This window comes from Microtus pennsylvanicus, chromosome 15 (genome assembly GCF_037038515.1).
Source record: "Microtus pennsylvanicus isolate mMicPen1 chromosome 15, mMicPen1.hap1, whole genome shotgun sequence".
NCBI classification, from domain to species: Eukaryota; Metazoa; Chordata; class Mammalia; order Rodentia; family Cricetidae; genus Microtus; species Microtus pennsylvanicus.
Genome location: NC_134593.1, coordinates 16,852,827 through 16,876,162, shown reverse-complemented (window position 1 = coordinate 16,876,162; position 23,336 = coordinate 16,852,827). Strand labels below are relative to the sequence as shown.

The 23,336-nt window shown below is 39.2% G+C and overlaps 1 protein-coding gene across 1 annotated transcript in view; it reads left to right on the top strand.

The window, feature by feature from the left end:
• Pspc1 (paraspeckle component 1) overlaps positions 1-2,048 on the top strand; it is a 60,231-nt gene extending 58,183 nt beyond the window's left edge. The window contains exon 9 of the mRNA XM_075949452.1: positions 1,199-2,048. Within this exon, the coding sequence (XP_075805567.1) occupies positions 1,199-1,384 (186 nt within the window). The 3' untranslated portion in view covers positions 1,385-2,048. The remainder of the gene's footprint in view (positions 1-1,198) is intronic.
• The last annotated feature ends 21,288 nt before the right edge of the window (positions 2,049-23,336 follow it).

The following is a 23,336-nucleotide window of genomic DNA, read 5'->3' as shown; positions in this document are numbered from 1 at the left end:
ATACCAAAAGTTAAAGTTCCATTGATGGCTAAGAAGGAAGATGCACTAGCATTTAACTTAGACATGCCATCATGCTACGTCTGTGGTGATCAGAAGGGACTAAAAGGAATACATTGTGCATTGCAGAAATGAAGCATGCACTGGTTTTCTTGATATCATTTTAAAATTTATTGTACAAGGGTCATAAAAAAAAGCAGGGTCATAGTATCTAGGACAGTCAGGTGGCACATAAAGAAGTCGATGCATTTAGGAGAGGCAGCATTTTTGTAATGTAACTCCTGAAACTTGAAGTATGTTGGTTAAGTTTCTCTTTAGCATTTAATTGTTAGCAGTAACATAGACATAACCAACCTATATTCCTACACATTACTTAAAATTGTAAATTTAATTTAAATGTCATCTTTGGTGTTTTTTCTTTTTTTTAAGACAAAATTCTGTTCATCACTTGAGATTAACTATTATAAAGTGTCACAGAGTAAATGATAGAGATGTTTAATGTGTTCTCAATAATTTGTTAAACAGTTCTTGAAACTTAATCTTATTAATACTAGACTTTAAAGGAAAGTATTTCATATGTCTCTATTAAGTCCCAGTTTTTTGTGATGTTCATGTTAGTGCTTTGTGTTTTAAAAGCATTGATTCTCAAGTTTATAGAATGTTTACTTATAAAATAGTATGATGCTGCTCCTCAGTTTTACATCTCTGATTTCTTTTTAAAAAGTATCTTTCTTGCCAGGACAGATGGCGCATGTTTATATTATAGTCCCAGCACCTGGGAGGTAAAGGTAGAGGTAGAATCATGAGTTAGAGGCCAGCCTGGGCTACATATACTCCATCTCAGAGCAAAATGATAATGTATATATTTTTTACATTATAGTTTAATGTAGTTATAAGCTTTTTAAAAAGGGATCAGAGCAGTGTGATTGGGCATAAGGAGGCATTTGCTTATGTCAGAATCAGTTCTTTTCACCAAATGGGGCATAGCTTAGCAACTTGTAAATCTTCAGATGCTTATTATTATTTATTTTTTTAAAAACAGGAACTAATTAAATTGCTCCTTTCTTCCTTCTATGTTTGATCCTGACTCTGCTGGACTTTCTGCTGAACTTCCTGACATCACCACTTGGGATTTTGCCAATTTTTCTTGTCACTTATATTTTGGCGTGTTCCAAATGGACTTTACTATATGTCATTATAGCACAATGATAGGTTTCCTCAAGGACCTCCGTCCCAGATGGGTTCGCCTATGGGAAATAGAACAGGTTCTGAAACTCCACAGGCACCAATCAGTGGTGTAGGTCCTGTGAGTGGAGGTCCTGGTGGTTTTGGTAGAGGAAGTCAAGGGGGCAACTTTGAAGGCCCCAATAAGCGTCGGAGATACTAAATATTCTTTCATTCCCGGCTGTTTAGAAAAACACTTTCAATGGTATGCCTTTACACGTTGTCTGTTACCTGGAAAAAAATGGTTTTATTGTTAACGTACGTAGATTGAAGTTTTTCTTTTGTAAAGCTTGAGGTTTTTTTTTTGTATTTTCTTTTCATAAGCTTTGTAGATTAGGTTAGTGATAAAGATGCCCATCATTGTGAATGTTGAAATGTGTTGTGATCATAGCTAAGAATAACTATGCCACATTATTATTAAATCTATGTAGTTACTTAATATCAATAAATAAATGATTTTGCCTAATTTAAAAATGTTCTTAGTGGTATTCCCTCATGACTTTATAAAACTTGCTGTGGTTGCTTTAGCTAATCCTATTTAAAAGTGGAAATGATTTTGCTTTTCTGTTTGTTCCAATAACCCCGAAGTCAGACTGTTAGTGAAAGCTAATGTCAGTGGGGATCAATAGTGTAGTGTTGTAGTGTATCTGTGGGTGGGAGGCATGCGGCTTCAGATTGTATAAACCATCCATATTGTGTAAAATTAGAGTTGTTGCTTACATTTCATATAGATTTTGACTATTCATATATTCTGAGAAAGGTTATTAAGGATCTCTTTGTTTTGTGCTGATTTTTTTCAAATAAATCTTTTGAATCTTGAACAAAAATGTTTGAAGGTAAATCTCTCTTGATTATAAAATAATTCCTGGTTTTAATCTTGTTCCATCACTTATTTAGTATCAGTACCTACGTTTCCCCTATTGTCACTTGACGAGTTAGTGTTAAGCTTTCAACCAACCAGTCAACCACAAACAGACAGTATCACTAGAATGTCAGTGAAAGTGGAGTTCGCTTAGCCACTGAAGCATTTCTTCTTGTTTTCTAGAAGTATTTTAAAACATAGTGTGACGCTGCTGTGTTGGAAGTACTTCCTTGTGTTAAGCCTGCCCAGTAACCCCGCCTGATGTTAGTACTGTTCAAATGCTGGTTCATGTTCCCTCCCACCTTTGGTAGGCTCAGTAGCATCTGAGTAGATTCGTCTAGGAAAGTCCATTTTTGAATTTTCATTTTCAGTACTTGGGAGAAACTGATGCCATGTTGTGGTTTTCATTCCATAGTATTTAAGTTTTCATATGTAGATGTAGATTCTCATATTTAACATATCCAGTTGACCAGCTAATGATCATAGGTGGTATTTCTCACATAAAAATTTCTGTGTATTCGTATGTTGTCCTTTTACAGAACACCTGTCTGCAGAGTAGAATGTTCTGGGGTAGATGGTATTTTTGTAAATAGTTCCTGCCTCCTTTTGATGAAAGGTATGTCATGGAAAGATGACTTCAGTCAATCAAAACTTTACATAAAAGCAATTGGTTGTAAAGCATGACTAAGATGTAACCTTTTGTACCAAATAATATTTCATTTTGTTGTTTAGTGTTTTTATTCTTTTCAGACAAAGCAGAGGACAGAAAGTATTTTCTAAATGTTTGGAATATTCAGAAATTTTGTGTTTAGCAATTACTTGAAAATAATAAATTTGAGATTGTAAAATAATAGCCACTCTAATTCCCATTACAGTTTTCATAAGTATAAGGTGATGGGACATGGAACTTGTTTTAACTTTTAACAATTTGGGAATTAATGAGTTCTTAATTGCAATTTTAATTGATTTGTTTTAATATTTTAACTGTCTTTCTGTTACTATCTCTCCTCCAGTATTTGATTTAATTCTGAATTAAGATTCCAAGATGCTTAATCATTTGTTATTAATACCAAGCTGCCTTTGTCCAAGGCTGTGAAATTGTGTAATTTATTGAAGAACATTTGAGTGGTCCTAGTCTCCTGAGAGTTTAGAATTCAGGCTCTACTGTAGCTCCAAGAAAAGTCTGCACAGCCTTCCTTTCCTACATCAAGAAAACCCTGTTCTAGTACAGAAGGTTTCCCCAGAAGAGTCAGCCTCTGAGTGACCCATGACCTCCTTGTTACCCAGTTGTTAGTGCTTTTGGTGTCTCAGCTGTCTCATTCCATTTGCCTCATTAATTAGCATACCATTGGTGATTTGCGTAAAGCTGGTAGGAAAAATGCAGTATAGAAAACAGTTTCCACTTTCTGATTTAGTGTGAAGTTGTCATGTATGCTATCAATTCTTTCAGCAAAAGTTAACGTGATATTATTTTAATCTTAGAATACTACAGTCTTATTTTTTTGTGTCTTGAAATAATTAACTTTGAAGTCTTGCAGAATTCAGGATGCGTATGCTAATTGTAGTCCATATAAAATAAAGGAACATCCAATTTTATCATTGTTTTGGAATTTCTTGCTTTCATTTTGTAAGTAAACAATTTTCTTCTTGACAGATGAGATTTTTTTAAAAAAAGCTTGGTTTATCTGTATTTTGTAAATTTTATTCTTTGTTTTTGGGTATTTCTATAATCTATGTTCAGCACCAAACATTCAGTAAAATATCAATTTTTTTTTAAATGTCAGTGTATTTGGGGTATTATGTTAGGTGTGATTGGTATTTACTAGCAATACAATATGGACAGGGGCCAGGCTTTGGCTCTTGTTTCTCAAACACTAAATTGTAGCTTAAAGTTTATTCAAAAATATCTTTGAATATTAGAGTAACTTATTTTTATGTAAATTGCTAAGTATCACTGAGTGACTAATAATAGGAAGCTAAATTGACAGTTAAAACATCGATTTTAACGAGGAAAAGGATGCAACCGTGTTATCAAACGAATGAGATTTTGTAAAGGAATATGATCAGATATGTGTCGAAGCTTTAAAAGTACTGAAATGCAGTGTCAGATGACACTAGCCCAAAATCAAAGCTCTTTATCCTTTGTTTACCATTGTTGAGGCGGTGGACCTGGGGGTTTGAGCTGCTGAATGAGGGGAACTAAAGTCTGATGCAGTAGCTATTGTCAGAGCACCAGACAGTTCCTATCTGAGGGTTAAGAGGATCACGCGATTAAAGTATCCTGTCACAAGTTGCTTGCGGCAGACAAGCTGCACATGGCAGAAATGTTTTTTCTATAGAGGTCACAAGACTCGTTTTTTTTTTTCCTCACAACTCCATTCTTAGACTGTTTCCTCCGGTCTTTGGCTGTGCAGCTGTTTACGAGACCAGTTGGGATACAGTAAACTGTTCCGTTGATACAGATATGTGGGGTGTGTCTTTTAGGGTAAATGGAGAAGGCTTCCTGAAGAATCGAGTGGTGGTTCAATGTTCTCTTGATACTAATTTAGTTAGGGCTTCTCGGGTAGTAAAATGTAATCTTAAGACTGGCAGGATGGCTCACTGGATAAAGGCACTTGCTACCAAAGCCTCATGGCTTAAGTTCCAACACTAGAATCCACATGGTGGAAGGAGAGAAACATCTGGCTCGTTGTCTGTTGTCTCTGAATGCATATGCCACACACATGCAGGTTCATAAGATGTAACCCCCCACCCTCTCCTAAGGGGGAAAAAAAATAAAACCTTTAAAAAAATTAATAAAATTCATAAACCACCAAAGTGCTGTCAAGTATCATCCCTTCCCTCGGGAAGCTGAGACAGGAGGACTGCTTCAAGGTGAAGGCTAGTTTGGACTTAATTGCTTGTGCCAGGCAGCCAGGGCATAAGGAAAAGCCACGCCCTGTGGTCAGGGTTCCAGTGTTGCTCTCATTAGGTGGATGCTTTCCCAGCTGAGGCACTGGGTTCATTTTCCAGTTCCACTGAATGAAAGGGAAACAAGTCTCAAGAGAAAGCAGTGCGTATTTATCTTTTGTTTCCCTGTGTTTACCTTCTACATAGACATTTGTGGGCAAAATTTTCTTTGTTTTATTGGTGGTGGGAAATAAATGGATATAGCTAAATAAAATTTTACATGCATCTTTTAAAAATACCAACATTTTTAGGCCACCGTCATACAGTATGTTAATTTGTATATATCAAATCAAAATATATCATTATGAAATTATTTTGTTTGTAGAAATTTAAAGTTATCTTTTTGTTTAAGTATCAAATGCACTGTTTGTTTGTCATAAGCAGTATGTTTTTTTGTTGTGGGGTGATTTCTTGATTACTGAATAATAAAGCTTTAGTTGCGCTGTGGTGGTGTACACATTTTATCCCAGGGAAGCAGATGCAGGTGGATGAGTTTAAGGCCTGCCTGATCCACAGAGGAAGTTCCAGAACAGCCAGGACTATACAGATAACCTGTTTGAAAACAAACAAATAAATAAAATAAAACTTTAAACATTGAAGACACTTAAAATTCCTGTGACTGCTACCGTTTTGATGTTTTTATAAAACTGTCTAGATTATGACCACCTCTAAAAGTTCCTTTTCATTGTTGTTTATTTACACGATGAAGTTTATGCCTTATTTTCTCTTTTGTTTTTTTTTTTTTTTTTTTTTTTTTTTTGAAGAACAGAAATAATCTGTTATTTCCAGGTCTGAGTTACCGAAAATTTCAATGTAGCAAGTATTCAGGTACATATACAGGTTCAAAAAGGATCCCTTCAGACATGCATGACTGAAATAACCATTGGTACTACTTACTACTTCCCTCTTTTCAAGAGCGTAATTACTTGTCACTTAAAAATGGCTAAAGGCAGTGTTGTTCGTTTTCAGTGTGTGTCTTTCTGTTTTAAAAACAACTACCAGGGGCTGGGAAGATTGATCAGTTTTTAAGAGCATTGATTTATAGAGAGGACCTGGGATTGATTCTCAGCATCCACATGGCCAGTCATAACTACCTTTATTAACGCTAGTTCCAGGGATCCAGTGTCCTCTTATAACCTCTGCAGTCAGTAGGTGTACACGGTACACAGACATCCGTGCAGGCAGAACACTTACACTCATAAGATAAAAGAAACAGGTCTCTCACAGGGGCTGCTCAGTATTTGCAATGGCATTTAATCCTGTCTTGTAGAAACTACCTACCTCAATTCCCTGTGAGGGACTTCAGATCTCAAATTAAGATTAGGATTAGTACAGTTGGGTAGAATTAAGTGCAAGCATACTAAATTTGAATACATTGTTCCCATATTTTAAAGTTCAGTCAGTAAGGTAATGTCTGGGGCCCTTTCACATTAAATTTAATTCATGTATTGAGCACATCATTTAAGGTACATAAATACATTAGCGTGAAAACTTCAGAAGCCACATTTACTCGTTACATTCCATGCTTTATTTCTTACTGGGTCTTTGAAGTAATTCTGTGTTCTAGCTTCCACCGGCTAAATGAGATTCTGCATGTTTCTGGGTTTTCAAAGAACTGTGTAAGTCTTATGTATATTACCTTTGCTGTATTTGACTATGGGTTACCTACATTACAAGTTATGTAATCTCATGCAAAAATATATAAAACATTGCATGCATTTTAACAGCATAATTAGAGATCATTTTTTGAGTATTTTCAATTACTATATAATTATTTCACTGATTTCTTAGATTTAAATGTTAATCGATACGTTTATGAATGAATGAGAAACATTAAACTGAATCTTAAATTATTCTGTAATTGTTAGTAATTTCTGAACTTCTTGGTGTTAGCAATATCAAAAATTTCTCCAGAATATACTTTAACCTCTGTTAATTCTTTCAACTGGTTAGAAAATTTTGCACTTACCTGAATTTGAATATGTTACACATTATTTTCATTTTGGACCCATTAATTTAGCAGAATGAAAATGATCACTGAAATAATTGTCTACAAATGATGTCTTCTTAGCCAAACAGTTTCTGCACAGTTGGGTGCTGGAAAGATGGCTCAGCCATTCAGGGCACTGGCAAAGGATGCACTTGACAACCCAAAATAAGCTGTAACTTCAGTTCCAGGCGCCTGATACCTTCTGACCTCTGTGTGCACTAGACTGTAGCTGGCGTGCAGACTAAAAATGAACAGCTTTTTAAAAAGATAAATTGGTGCAAAAACTGGGTCTTCTATGGGACAGCAGCAATGATCGTCCTTCTGTCAGTGTTTCTGGGATCTGAGTGAGGAGGCTCTCTAAACACAGATCTCTGAGCCTCCATAACAGATTCTGGGCTCTCTACCCCAGTGTCTGATTTTCAGTAAAATTGCAGAACCAAGGAGCACACATTTCTTTGTACCAAAGTCTCACCGTGATACTGGTGCTGGTGGTTTGGTGATCTTCCTTGGTTAATGTGTTAGACTTGTTACTCAGGTACAGAGCTGGCAGGCAGAAACATGTGCCTGTCCCTGGATCTGATCCCTGCCACCACCCAAAAAGGTAGAACTGCATTTTGGGTTATGTAATTTTTAAATTTATTTTGCTCATAGCTTAATGTCATAGTATATTGTAGGTTAAGATTTCTGTCCTCCCAATCTAATACACCCCTGAGTATTTGTTGACAATCAACAAGCCCTGCCAAATATGGTATCTCTGATTGGAAAATGTAATAGCCCCTGGGTTGCTTCATATTAGATTGACAGGTTTTGTCACACTTTTTTGAATTTTTGTTTTATTGTGTTCACAAACGAACTTTTTTTCCAAGACAGGGTTTCTCTGTGTAGCTTTGGCTGGAACTCACTCTGTAGACCAGGCTGGCCTCGAACTCACAGAGATCTGCCTGCCTCTGTCTCCTGAGTGCTGGGATTAAAGGCATGTGCCACCACCACCGCCCAGCTCCAAACCTTCTTAACAAAATGAAGATGATTACGTTGAAAAGTACATTTTGTGAGGAGGGAGCAGAGAATAGATTCCTTGAGCTTGGATTTCAGCCAGGCTAGCCCACTTGGCAAGATAGGGGAAGTGGAGAGCATCTGAAGTACTTTTGTCTCCATACTCATGTGCTCCTGCACATATGTACACACCTAAATAAGTACATTCTGAAAGTCCCACTAAGAATTTCCCTCTGCTCATTCTTGTCTGTACTGATATTAGTGATAAAACAAGCTACCAGGTCAGCCTTGGAGTTGGTATATTTGGAGTCCTTAATGCCAGCTGAAGAGGCACTGGAAACTGTTGCTTACATCCTGGATTAGCATGCCCAGAATGATAGCATTTTGCTGTGTTTGTAATGGGTTGACTTTGGTAACCGCATTTCCTAAGTGTATAAGTATTCTAAACAATCTTCGTTTCTTGGCCGTATTTTTCATTAGTCATGTTAGAAAATAGTACCCATCAAGTAATTAAAGAGGAAAATAAGTAATCTTATTTATTTTTGAGACCAACAAAGAATGTATTCTAAATGCATCTATGTGTTTATTAATTGAAAATTATGTATATTAAGATTTTTATAATGATAGCCCATAGATACTAGATTGGCAGTAGTTTGTTTCAAATATGAAGGCAGGACAGATGTGGCTCAGCTGTCTGGAGGCAGAGGCAGGGGGATCTGAGTTCAAGGTCAGCTCGGGCTACCTAATGAGACCTTGTTTCAAAACAAAATACAAACAATGAGCATTGTAATATCAGATGGACTCATGTCAACTTGTACTAAGACAATCCATGTAGGAACCGTGTTTTCATTTGGAATCCAGATACCTGCCTTACTTTCCAAAGGTCACCCTTGCATAGAATTTTTGTGTCTCAAAAATTTTGCCAGAAGTTTAATTGTTGAAGCATTTTGTGATTTTCCCCCCACCAACCTAAGAATTTGACTTTGTGGTGATTCTTTTATCTGCAATCAAGAAAGTCGTCACCTTCCTTGTTTAACTAGTCTTTAAAAAGAGTTTTTAAAATTATGTGTGTGAATATTTTGCTTGCATGTATATCTGTGCACCGTATGTGCCTGAAGCCTGTGGTGGTCAAAGGAGGTGTTGGATTTCTTGGAACTGGAGTTACAGATAGTAAACTACCATGTAGATGCTGGAACCTGAATCCAGGTCCTTTGAAGGAGCAGCCAGTGTTTTACACACTCTATAGTCCCATATTTCTAGCTTTGTAACATAGCAAAGGCACACTTTCTTTGTTTTTTTTCTAAGAGTCAGTTTTTTGTTCTTGGGATCCCAGGACTAAGATACTTTCTACACAAAGATGGTTAGCTAATGAACCTATTTCCAGATTAATATTATTAATATAGACTCATGAGAAGAAACCCTTTTCTAAATCCAATAATTAAGTTCCTTGACACAGTAAACAGTGAATTATCTGTTGTTAATTTTCTTTATTCAAGAAATGATTGAGTCCTGTCACACTAAAATGAGCTGAATCTTTCCAAAAGTCAATTCTTTACTTTTTTTTTTTTTTTAATTTTCGAGACACGGTTTCCCCGTAGCTTTTTGGTTCCTGTCCTGGAACTAGCTCTTGTAGACCAGGCTGGCCTCGAACTCAGAGATCCACCTGCCTCTGCCTCCCAAGTGCTGGGATTAAAGGCATGCGCCACCACCGCCCGGCAATTCTTTACTTTTAAACACAAAAATTTGGTAAGAATGGGGAAGTGGCTCTTGGGGCTACCCTAGGTGCTTCATGTGTATGCAAGTGCTCTCAGAACTGTGCTCTTGGTCCTACTGACAACAGTTTAAAAAGCAGTCAGCGTGCCCATCAGCGTTTGCTATCCTCGAGATGACTGAAATCTTCTGAATCCAAATATGCTTTTCCTCCCTACCCCACATGTACTTACAGCAGCCCCAAACTACTTACTGTTGCATTGAAGCTTTAGATTCTGTCTGTTACGTTCCTGGAATTTAGGTTTATGTGTTGGAATTAGCTGGCACATTAACATTGTTGCTTATGTGTTGTCACATGGCAAGATTTATTTGGAGCCACTGCAATTTTATAAAAATGAGGGAAATTAAAATGTTTTGGAAAATGACATGTATTGATATTTTTAATTTCTTCCTTGAAATAAAATGTGTTTAATTTTATTTGCTGATTTTGCCACAGGGAATAGGGGTAAAGTAAACTAAGCCTCAGGGTTTCATACCCCCTTTGAGATCACTCATTGGGTCCAGTGTTTATGGAAACCCTGTTTCTTATAATGTGAGTTGCTTTAGAATATTGGACTAATGGAGAAGAAAGATAACCTGTCACAAGTTGCTGCTTATGCTCTTATAAATTGGTATACCATTAAGTATATGTTGAGTACGTTAGGCATTATCTGGAATTCTTAGTCCAGAATTGATCTCCCACAGCCACTCTGCTGCTTCGTGTAGCCAGTGCTTTCCCAGGGACCCCCATAGCATATGTGTTGTAGTTGAGAAGAGCAAATGCCGTGGAAAGAGCTTAGCGTGTGGGTGCGAGGGAAGCAGCAATGCAGCTGCCCTCTTTCAGCTAAGAGTGGGGAACACTTGGAAGAAGAAATCAGTGCTAGTAGAGTCAGGGGTAGTCGGGTGAGGTGAGCTCGCTTGAGCTGCACTGTCAAGTGGTGTTCTGTCTGGCTATTGAGTGAGTATTTGAACCTTGTGAGCCTGTGAAGCTGAGTTTTTTTTTTAAATATTTATTTATTTACTATGTATACAATATTCTGTCTGTGTGTATGCCTGCTGGCCAGAAGAGGGCACCAGACCCCATTACAGATGGTTGTGAGCCACCATGTGGTTGCTGGGAATTGAACTCAGGACCTTTGGTAGAGCAGGCAATGCTCTTAACCTCTGAGCCATCTCTCCAGCCCCCTGAAGCTGAGTTTTTAAATCTGTTTTTGGTACCTTCACTTTCCATATTCAAGTTTTTTAAAGAAAATTGAGTATTTGAATTACATGTAGAAAGGCTAATACCAATAAATGTAAAGTAGCTTATTTTAGCTATTGGAGTGATAATTGGATATATTGTGCTCAAACAAACTATTTGTGTAGTCTTATCTCTTGTTTTTAGAAACTTGAAATGTTCTTATACTGGACAGGATTCATCCTAATACAGTGACTTTGCCAAATTTTATCTCACGATTTGTGTTCCTAGAATCCGTAATTATGCTGATATATGGTTGACCCTTCAGTGCTGGGTTGTAACAGAATGGTTATTGAAGCATGAGCAAGTCTCTTATGCTCCCTACCCTGTGAAAACATAAAAAAACAGTTTAAATATCCTCTATTATGGATTCGAATTTGTGAAAGATCTGTTACTTTAAGCAAAAATAGTGGGTGTTTGCCAACTGAGCAAGGAACGAGTTGTAGCTCACAGTTCTCTGGCAGTGAGTTATGCTGTCTCCTTTTCACTGTTGTTATTGTATCTATTGCCTGCTTGATAATCTAATGTCAGTACAGGATGCATATATCCTGAAAAGGATTCGACATACAAAATTTCTCTTAAATGTATAATGTTCAGTTTTGTTCCATTTCAATGCCAGGCCTGCCCGGTGTGGTAAGGCAGGTTGATCACAAAATTCAGAGTCATCCTCAGCTAGACAGTGGCTGGTATGAGTTAAACCAGACCTTGTTGCAAGAAAACTAGCATCAGCAAAAATGGCAGCAATCCAACTCAGTGGTAGTGGATTTGTTTAGCAGTTGAGGCTCATGATTCAATTCCCAGTCTCACAAGAAGAAAAAGAACAAAGTAGGAACCCTAGCCATTACATAGTGATTTACCATTGTTTCCTAGGATGTCCTTATTGATTGTGAATGAAGGGCCAGTTCAAGCACAGCTGTGTATTTCCTAGTGAATGTACCCAAATTTGCAACTCAGGTCCCTGTTGTTAGGATTTCAAGTTTAGTGGTATGTGGAAAGTGGTACTGTGTTAGTAATAAAGCACACAGAAAGTGCTTGTGTGCAAGCCTTTTGATCATATGGTGGAAGGAGAAAATGGCCTCCTGCTCATCTTGGGACTTTATATGCATAGTACTAATAAAAAGAAAGCACTTTGACAATCTGGAAGCAAATAAAAGTACTTCTGGGAAGTTTGGGAAGAAGGCACGAGGATGATAACATTTAAATAGATCATGTAGGTGTCTTTAGGTAGCTAAGTTTAAACTGGCTGGGTTCATAGTAATGCTCTAGGAAGCAGAGACCTTGGGTACTTGAATATTCACACACAGGGTTAGGACACTTAATGACAGTAGGGAGTATTTGAGATTCTTATACAAATAATGCAGAGTGAATTTAGCTGGGTATTGCCAGGAGAGAGGAAGATGCAAAGCGTTCCAGGAGTTTGTAGTGTGAAAGGTAAGTCCAGGAGCGATGGCGGAAGGATAACTCTAAAAGAAGAGCTTCCGCTTCTTTACTGCAAGCAGGTGTTCAGCAGTGGGTCGAAAGGCATTAAAACACTGCAAAGCTTTCCTGTGTGATAAATAGTATCCTCAGGTGCTGGCAAGATGGCTGAACAGTTAAGAGCATGGGTTTGATTCTCAGGCACCTGCATGGTGGCTTAACAACCATCTGTAAATTCATTCCCAGGAGATCCAGCACTCTCTTCTGGCATGTGGATACAGCATGCATATTATTCACAGACATACATGCAGGCAAAATATGCATGTATGTTAAAAATAAACTTAAAAATTATTCTCAAGGTATTATCATTAGTTACTGAGACCATGACAACAGCTAACCATTTCTCTTCTTTTTGTAATTGTCTCCACAAAGTCTTGAGTACATCCTTTTAAAGGAGTAACATCTGGTCTCCTTTTCTTTCTTTCTTTCTTTCTTTCTTTCTTTCTTTCTTTCTTTCTTTCTTTCTTTCTTTCTTTCTTTCCGTCCGTCCGTCCGTCCGTCCGTCTGTCTGTCTGTCTTTCTCTCACCCCCCCCTCTCTCTGTGTGTCTCTGTCTCTCCATCTTTCTATCTTCGAGACAGGGTTTCTCTATAGCTTTAGAGCCAGCTCCCTTTTCTTTTTCAAATGCAGCCTCTCCCCATCTATAATGTGAAAGATTTATTTGAAACTACAGGACTTTGATTTGTCCTCAGTCTTCTCAGTTCAGTACCTCCCCACCTTGTTCCCTAAGCTGTTTGGTGCCTTGTGTTTCCCTATTTAGTAGGTTGCTCAGGTAGTATTTCGTCACTCTTTTCATTTCATGCTCTGTAAGTGTACATGCATTTAGTTCTTAGGCCTCCATCTTATTTATCTTTATTAGTACTCAAGTTATTAGCACACAGTGCTTGCCATTTAGTGCAGGTTGCCCTTTCTCTACAGACTCCAAATTCATGGATTCAGTCAACATTTGGTTCATACTTAAAGGGTTTTTTATGTTAGTCCCTAAACAGTACATAATAGTTCATGTCGATGTAGCATTTTATTAGACTGTAAGTAACTGGTGGTTTAGAAATCTATGTGAGGACATGGCATAGGTTTTATGCAGAGTCCTCACTGCTTAATTAGGGACCTGATCATGGGTGTGTTTTGGTATCTTGAGAGTGTTCATAGGATTCTAAGGGGAATTTCAAGAAAAAAATATATAATCTAAATTTTAAAATGAGTTTTCCTAAAATGAGTGTGAAAGTGTACATCTGTAATTCTGCCTCTCATCAAGACCAGCCTGGGCTAATCTACACAGTGAAGAGTGGGTATTTCAGTATCAATAAAAGTATGCTAATGAGAAACTCTGATAGTGTACTCATTCAATAAATATTTATTGACCATTTCTGTCTCAGCCTGTGCCTGTAACAATAAAGAAAATACACTGGGTCCTTTTTTGAGTTTGAGGTCTACTAGGCGGCAAGAGAAATATGAGAAGAAAACCCATAAACAGATTCTTAAATACACCATTATTTAAGACCAAGAAAAGCCAGACAATGTGCCACCCAGTTTTCATTCAATAAAGCATTACATAAGAATAAGCACGTGGAAGACAGGGAAAAGCTGAATGGATGAGCATCAAGACATCGTTCTCTGAGGCTGGAGAGTGAATGATCAGACTGGCAGTATCAGAGAAACTTAAAACTAAAACTACAGTGTGTTTTGTATGTCAGTTTTACAAAATGCAGTGGCATTTGGTGTTGGATTCCCAAGCTGGAAGACTGGAGGATCTAGAAGTTTCCTGGGCCTACGACAGTATCTGCAGGAAAAGTGGCCTTTCTTTTTAAGTGTAAAGCTAAGCCAACCCGGTTTTATTTTGTTTGTTTTATTTTTTCTGCATTGAAGAGAAGATTGAAACTAAAGGTGGAAAGAATTAGCTGCTAGGAACTCAGATGTGAAAGGTTAGTCTAGCAGTCGAGGCCAGTGCACCCCATGCTGGTGGTCATCCTTCACACAGCTCCACACACTTACCTTCTGCTTACAGAAACTAATGATTTCAAGGTCGGGGTGTAGTCAGGACTGAGTCCTTGAACATGTTTGGATGAGCAAGTGGGTATTTTATAAACCCATCTGAGCTACTCCTCGGGTATAGTCTAGTGCAGAAACCCTTGACCTATGTGCCCGAGGTCCCCAGGAACCTTACCAAGCTCAGTGTAAAATCTGTAATTCATAGTTAGGTGTTACTTGCAAAACAGCAAAATATCCAGATTGGTCTTTGTGTTTATTATTAAAATACTTGGGAGAGGCTGGGTGGCGGTGACACATACCTTTAATCCCAGCACTCAGGAGGCAGAGGCAGGCAGATCTCTGAGTTTCAGGCCAGCCTGGTTTATAAAGTGAGTTCTAGGACAACAGAGAAACTCTGCCTGTCAAAAAAAAAAACCCCCAAAACCAAAAATGCTTTGGAGAATTCAAGTCACCAGATTTCCTTGGCGTTTCACATGCCTGCTTCCTTAACAGTGGCCACTGGGTTTCCACTGTGGTGTTTGGTAGTAAACCCCAGGGTTGTGTGTTAGGCCCATATCCTACTAAGCTGTGCCACCATTCCCCCTGGGCTAATGCCTGGTACTATTCACTGGGTGGTTGTTCATACTTTAAAAGTTATTAAAAATGAGCTTTTGTAACTATTTTTCGTGTTTATAAGATGTCAGGTTTTTTTATGATATATATTGACAGTTTTCTTTATGGTGTATTGGCTTGTTTGGTCTTCATTTGTAAAGTCACCTTAGTGCCTGCTCTGCATTCCAAAGTGAGCTGACAGCTGGCGTCAGTGTGCACATGCTGGAGGGTCTGTTCTTTACACATCAGGTGGGGGGGTACCTCATATTTGAAAGGATTTTGGAACTTTTCAAGTTATATTGCTGATATTGTGTTCATCAGTGTTCCACTAGTTTTATATCTTTAGTGCTTTTCCACAGAAATGAGTGGACTCAAGTTAGCTAAAACCAGTTTGTTCTACATAGCCATACATAATATGTGAGATATAAAATATATTTTAATACATTTAATAAAATGATGGTTAAATATTTTATTCTTGTATACCAGAGTAAACAGGGAACAAGTTTGGAGAGAGAATTAGCTCTGTGGAGTATTACAAACTTAATAGATTGTTTTGTATAGAAACTCAATGTCTTTACTATTTCCCTAATACCCTATGTTATTTTTATTAGCCTGTCTCTGGTTCTTAACCTCACCCAGGCTCCCATCTATAGGCAGGTCTGCCTGTTCTACTCAGTTCTGAGCTGATTTTATCTGGAGTTCCAGAAATGCCCCTCTGGGATAGAAGCACTTTTGGCCACATTAATGCAGGTTCAATTAGGCCACTTGACTGCTGGGATAGTTGGCTCATTGCTTTGTTTTTCCTTTTGTTTTTATTTGTCCTTCAATAGTTCTTTTGACCATCGGAGTCAAAAACAAAATTAACTGGGTAATATATATATAGAAATAATACAGAGTTTGGGGTCCTTCAAAATAATTTGACTACCTTGTTAAAGTGATTTAGAGTTAAGTATGTTGGCATACACCTTGTCCTAGTAATGGGAATACAAGGTACATGGTCATGAGTTGGAGGTTAGACCTTTCTTGGAAGTCTGAAATCTAAAAGATTCAAAATCTGAAACTTTAGGCCATTGGCATGATGCCACAAGTAGAAATTCTCCCTGACTGAGGGCTAACAGTGAAAGCAGGGTCATCAGAATGCTGTGCATCGCTCCCTCTGTACGTAAAACCTGCAGGAATCGCTTTTCCTAGATCTGTCACTTGCTGACTGTGGCAGCAAGCTCCAGTAGATCAATTAATTCTAGCTTGATCTACACAGTGAAATTTAGGGTAGCCCCAGGGCTACATAGTGAAGCCCTATCTAATCAACAAAAACAAAACCCACTTACTATACATATACAAACATCCCTGAATTCTTTCCCACTAAAAATTGCAGAACCCAAAACATTCTGTTCCCAGGCATTGTGCTATGGGATGTTTAATGTGAAGTAAACATTAATTTAATAGAAATATTTGGGGCTGTTAGGCCACTCTGATGAAGCAATAAAAGAAACATAGTATTTGGTCAATAAATGATTTTAAATTGTGCGGGGCTTAGGGATGAATTATTCTGAGATGTTACTAGTAGTTACATTTGTGAATGATGTCGATTGCTTGGGCATAGGTAAGAAGCAGTATGTAGTGGTGTGCACCTTTAATGTCAGCATGCAGATGGCTGACGCAGGAGAATCATGAGTTCCTGTGCTGCTACATGACAAGACCTGTCTCACAAAAGGCACCAGAACGTCTGTTTCTGTAGTGGGCGTGGCAGACAGGGTAAAAAGGTCCATTCAACAAATGTTCTTCTGAAGCCAAAGGCAGCATGAAATAGATGGCAGGTTCCTTTCTGCCAGAAACCCCAGATCTCTGAAAGATAATAGAGGTAGCACACTGTTCACCAATGAAGAACAGGCAGCACTGGGACTCGAACAACTGGAGACTTGTTTCCATACTGTGAAGAAGGGAAAACTCAAGAATTCTGTTGTACCATAAAAAGGAGTTGGGGGGGGCCTTTTGTCTAGGAATTTGCGTGGGTACAAATGCCTCTTCTTTTTCTAGTAAGTTACATCTGTTTGGGGGATATATATGACCAGATAGCATCTCATAGGACATGTTGGAACCTGGGAAGTAGGTACAAGGCTGTAGAAACTCATACTAAGACTGGGAATCTAGATCTACTTCTGCTGTTAAGAGTCATTGAGATTCTTGGCAGGGTATTCATGCTGGTTAAGTCTTGCATAGTGATTTGTGCCTCTAGTCCCAACAACTTGGGAGGAAGGCTTGGCAAGAGTTGAGAGCCAGTTTGGTGCTGATCTCTGTGACCCCCATGGTGGAAGGAGAGAACTGACTTCCCAAGATCTCTGATTTTCACATATTTGCACTGTACACACCAACATGGATATAAAAATGTTAAAGGCATTTGGATTTGGTTTTCAGATAACTTGCTATTTGGGAAGATTTCAATTTGAAGCACCTTACACTCCAGGCAGAGAAGAGTTAAGGCTTTACGTGCTGAGAGTAGAGAAGTCAACATCTGCCGTTTGGTGCAGGGTAGAACACATGGAGCATGCCCAAAGATTGGGGCCCAAGCAACACGGAAGACCCGTGGATTATTACTGAATTATGGTTAGGACTTTGGTTAGTTGCCTGTTAGGAATCTATGGGAAATGAAGGGAAGGGCTGATGTTTGACTTTTTTAAGTCAAGTTATGATAATTAGGATCGATGTCATGATGGAAGATTCTGCAACATTTAAAAGTATGCACATAAAAATTCTTGATGCTTAGGGAAAATATCTTCGCTTACTGTCATCAGTAAAAGACGTAGCAATTGGGCTAGAGAAATGGCTCAGTGGTGAAGAGCACTTGTTACTCTTGCCGAGGACCCCTGTTCAGTTCCCAGCACCCATGTCTGTAGTCTCACAACCAGCTTCTGACGATCCAGTAACCCTTTATGTCCCCTCTGGGAACTGCATTCATGTATACAAACACGCCCAGATACATATACGTAGTTGAACAGTAAAAATTTCAAAAGGTAGCTGTTGATAATGAAAAGGTGAGACACACTGGGCTGTGGAAGCGCTCGCCTTGAATCCCAGCATTTAGGAGGCAGAGGTAGGTGGATCTCTTAGTTGGAGGCCAGCCTTGTCTACAGCCAGGACTATACAAACAGTCTTGAAAAACCAAAGGGGGGGGGGATAAAAGGTGAGACACAGGTCACTTGGTGGTAAAATGTTTGTAGCTGAACAGTGCTGACATATTCAATAAACATGCATGTAAAAACGTGGCGCCGTGTTGAGGCTGTGTTTGATATTTGGATCCATGGAAGACCTCCCCTCAGAAAACTGCAGCTGCTCGTGTTACACAGTGTGCTCCAGAATGGGGTATTTATAATACATGCTCTTATTTGTGATGAGTCAGTTTTCAGCATGAAGAAACTAAAAATCAGAGTAGACTAACTTTGTTCATAAGTTAGGTATAGAATGCCACATAACTAGTTCCTAAACTATCTGCTGGCCTCCCAACCTCACTATTCAGGGTAGCATTACTGATTTTGTGTATTCCATAAGTTTTCATGCAGACATAGGACACTTGATATATTCAGGACATACATATGTATACACTGTATGTACATTATTTCTCTGAAGTATTTTAGACCTCATGATAGGCTGTTTTATATACTCAAAAGGTCTTTTGGGCAGTTAAGTGTCCCCGTTCTACCATATGTGGGCATGTGTTGTGCGAATGTGTTCATAGAATAAACAGTGGAGCGGCTTAGTTATTTGGGTCATAATTCCATTTGATGTCTATTCTTGTTTTTTTTTTTTTTTCGAGACAGGGTTTTTCTGTGGCTTTGGAGCCTGTCCTGGAACTAGCTCTGTAGACCAGGCTCGTCTCGAACTCACAGAGATCCGCCTGCCTCTGCCTCCCGAGTGCTGGGATTAAAAGCGTGCGCCACCATCGCCCAGCTTGATGTCTATTCTAACTGATGGGAATTTTTTATTCTCTATATCCCAACCAGTTTAGCACCTAAGATCAGTAGACATATTGGCAAAGCATTTCCAAAGCTCTTGGTCATTCTCATCACGGAAGCCTCTTTAGATGTTTCTTTTCTAATTTGCTCCAATGTAATGAAGTTGACAACCCAAATCACTGCTTGTGGGCTGGGTTGTATATGTGGTTCGAATAAGACTTTTTACCCCCACCTACTTCTGCTCAAAGTATAATCCACCTCCCTGTCACTGGAGATACTTGTGATGATTTTGCCTGAGAGATGAGAAAACACTGGGTGTGGGAGCAGTTTGTATTTTAGGTCGTTATTTCTGGAGAATAAACTGGAAGGCGGCCAGGATGAGAAGTAAGAGGGTGAGTGGTTGCAGCAGCAGTGTGGAAGATCGTGACAAGGGGTGGAAGACAAAATGGGCCCAGCATTAAGTTGGAAGTAAGCCAGGTGTGGTTGTAGGCCCCTTTAATTCTAGCACTTGGCAGGCAGGCAGAGGCAGGTGGATCTCTGAGTGCCAGGCCAGCCTGGAACTGAGTAGTTAGTGCCTGTCTTCGAAAACAAAGTTTAGTTGGGTGGCAGTGGTGGTGCTCTCCTTTAATCCCAGCACTCAGGAGGTAGAGCCAGGCGGTTTGCGGAGGGAGTTCCAAGACAGGCTCCAAAGCTGCAGGAAACCCTGTCGCCAAAACCAAACCAAAGTTGAAAATAAAGTGATGTCTTCTGGAGGATGATTGTGAGACTGAGACCAAACTGGACTGTGTAGTGAGACTGTCCCCAAAACTCAATACAGAAAAAGTAGGCCTAGAAGGTACCGAAGAGCCTTAGACCTGCTCCCCTAGACAAAGAGAAGTGGGTTGGGGGCCCTGCAGAGTTACAAGAAAGGAAACCCAAGTGAGAAATGAGATGGTTGCTGTTAACCTTGAGATCCTTTGTGGTTTTTGTCTGTCTGGGTTTGTTTCTTTTGTGGGTCACTTCATCTAAGAAGAGAAAGAAAACATTTTGGGGTGGTGAAGCCCTCTGCTCTGCTCTGTTCTGATCTAATGTCCTCGCTCAAGCATTGGGTTGTGAATCTTTTCCCATCACTTCTAGCTCCCTGTCTGGTGAATTAAATTTTTGTTGTTGTTGTTTTGGTTTTTGATTTTGTTTTAGGAGACAGGGTTTCTAGTGTGGCTTTGGAACCTGGCCTGGAACTTGCTCTGTAAACCAGACTGGCCTCGGACTCAAAGAGATTTGCCTGCTGCTCCCTCCCAAGTGGTAGAATTGAAGGCCTGTGCCACCATGTCTGGCGCCTTTAACATTTTTAATGAAAAAATTTTATTTTTATTTTACGTGTATGAGCATTACCTGTATGTATGTATGTGCCTCACATAGGTTTCTTTTGCCAAAGAGGCCAAAACAAGGTCCCCTGGAACTAGAACTGCCGTGTGGGTGCTGTAACTGAACCCACGTCCTCTAGAGCAACAAGTGCTCTTAACCACTGAGCTGTCTGTCCAGCCCTCCAGCGCCTTTTATTAGCATGGTTGACAAATTGGCAGACCTCTTGGGGATGGCAATAATCTACTTGAAAATTGAACTTTTAATGAAAACATTGCAGCTCTTTTAAGTTCATTTTCCTCCTTAAACTGAATGAGTTTACTGGTTCAGGGATGCCGTGCCCATTATTCAGCACTCAGAGGCATGTCAGGAGCTCCAGCTCCATGCCAGCCTAGCTTTCATAGTGGGGTGCTGTTTAAAATAAGCAAAAGAAAAAAATGGCAGTCAGTGTGGTCAGCCAAACCTGATTACACTCTGATGGTTTTCAGTGACTGTATTTTACTTTGACTATACAGGTGGTGCTGAATTTTTGTTTTTGAAAAGCCTCGTAGTTCTGGGCATGGTGGTGCAGCCCTGTAAGTCCAGCTGTCCATGAGCTGAGGCAGGTGGATCACAGGGTCAATCCTGTCGTGCTACTTAGCTAGTGCAGGGGTAATTCGGGCAACTTAGACATCTACTTGTCTCCTCAAAAAGAAGAGCGAACTCAGTGGTAGACTTGAGCCCCCAGGACCAGCTCCCTGTATCTGGTGTATGACATCATCTCAGGAGGCTGGGGCAGGGCAGTTGCCTCAAATTTATCACTGCTCCGGCTTATGTTCAAGTCTGATGACCCAAACCTGGGGATTTATCTTTGCTTCCTATATTAACCACTTGTAATTCCAGCACATGGAAAGTTGGAGGAAGGAAGATCAGTTCAGGGTCATCTTCATCTACATAATGTAAAGCCAGTGTGGGATACACAATGTCTGTCCTCGGAAACAAAATTAAAATCGTATTTGATGACATCAATTTGTATATTATTATATTTTATGTATTTGCAAGCCTAACATTTCTTTGCTCACACCATCAAATATTACCTGTAACCTTTGATGGGGAAAAAACGAGCTGGTTGGAGAAATGGCTCTTCCAGAGGACCCGAGTTCAATTCCCATCATCTAGATGGTGACTCACACCCGTCTGCAACTCCAGTCATATATGCAGACAAAACACTCATATACACAAACATTTAATCATAAATATGACAGGAAAAGATAAATTTCTTCTATAAAATATCCTACTCTTATTGCCTTAGTAGCCTGAATTTTCTGTTACAATGGAAAGGGTCATATTGGTTGTGAGGTCTAGTGTTCATGGGCTCTCCTGTCATATTTACTAACAGAGCCCCCAGCCTTAAAACATAAGACCTCTAAACACGTATTTCTTGGGAAAGAATCCCTGCTGTTGAGAAGGGAGCATTCTGGTGGAAAGTCATTCTTACTAAGAAACTAGAGACGTCAGGAAATATCACCTTTTCTTTAGGTTACTTTATAGCAAGAATTTTTTCATTGTGTTTGCCTTTAAGTACTGTTGAGTTTTTACTATTCACATATGATTTAAATAACAGCCTGCCTAATATTGGGCTGTGGTATCTGCTTTATACAGTTATTTCTTTGTACATTGAGTGTCGTATTATATCTGATACCTGGTGAGAAAGTCTTATTTTCTACCACTCAAAGGCCTGGGGAATGATACATTGGTAGAATGGGCCTTTTCCTGGAAGGAAGGCGTCTTTAATATTCTTGCAATCATAGGATTATGGATGGTATTGTGTATGTGAGTATATAAAATGCCCCTTTTAAAATCTTTGTGTCCTTAGAGATGCTCCTTCCTATTGTTGGAATTTAAAGATGGCACAAGAAAGACACCGTGCAACAGAAAGAACTCACGTGGAGGGTTTTATTAGTGGAGAGGGAACAAGAGGGAAAAGAGAGGCAGAGAGGGCTGGAGGGAGACAGACAGGCAGAGAAGGAGAGAGAAAGGAACAGAGAGATGGGAGGTGTGCAGGGCCCTTTTAGAAGGGAACATAGTGAGTGTCCACAGGAGGTGCTCTTCTCAGGACATAGCCTGTCAGGACCCCAAGGGCAACACAGTACAGATGCCTGAATACTGACACCCACACTTGGCCAATACAGTGGTTTGGTTTGATTTATGGCACACTTTAAAAAATTATAAGGTTTCATAACTAAAGCTTGGTTTCTATAAAGCATTAAAGTACACAGCAGTTCTGTGGATCCCCAGTAAGCATGTTCAGAACTTTGTAAGACCTTTTAACATGAATATTTCATCCAGTTTGAATTTGGGACAGTATTCCTTACGCCAGGTGTAAGATTTAAGTGGTACTTCAAAACACTCCTAGTTTAGGGAGATGTCTGGTTTTCTGTGTTTATATAACTTAAAACTTAACTCTCCTAACTTAAAACTGAACCTTTTGTATTCATAGTCTCTCTCCCTCCACATCTACACACACACACTCTTACCTACCTAAATCTTTGGAAATAAAAAAGAGAGACAAAATTCCTAAGAGATTTCTAGTCAAATAATGACTTTTTCCCCAGACTGTTATCTGTCTAAAGTGTTAATGTATTTATTTATGAAGTAAACAACATAAACCTTTTTTTTTTTAAATAGAAGGAAACAGGGTGTGTGTGTGTGTATGTGTGTTGGGTGGCCTGTGTCTTTAATCCTAGCACTCAGGGAGGCGGAGGCAGAGGCAGATCTCTGAGTTCAAGGCCAGCCTGGTCTACAAAGCTAGGTCCAGGACAGCCAGGGCTACACAGAGAAACCCTGTCTCAAAACAAAGGAAAACTGAACCTAAATCTGATAGTTGTGATTATTACACTGCTATTGTGCCCTACTTTTTATTTATGATTCCAGCATGTTATCCAAACACATTTTGCAAGCAGCAGATTGTAATTGCATGTTTCATGCTCTGTGGAGAACAATACCTAAA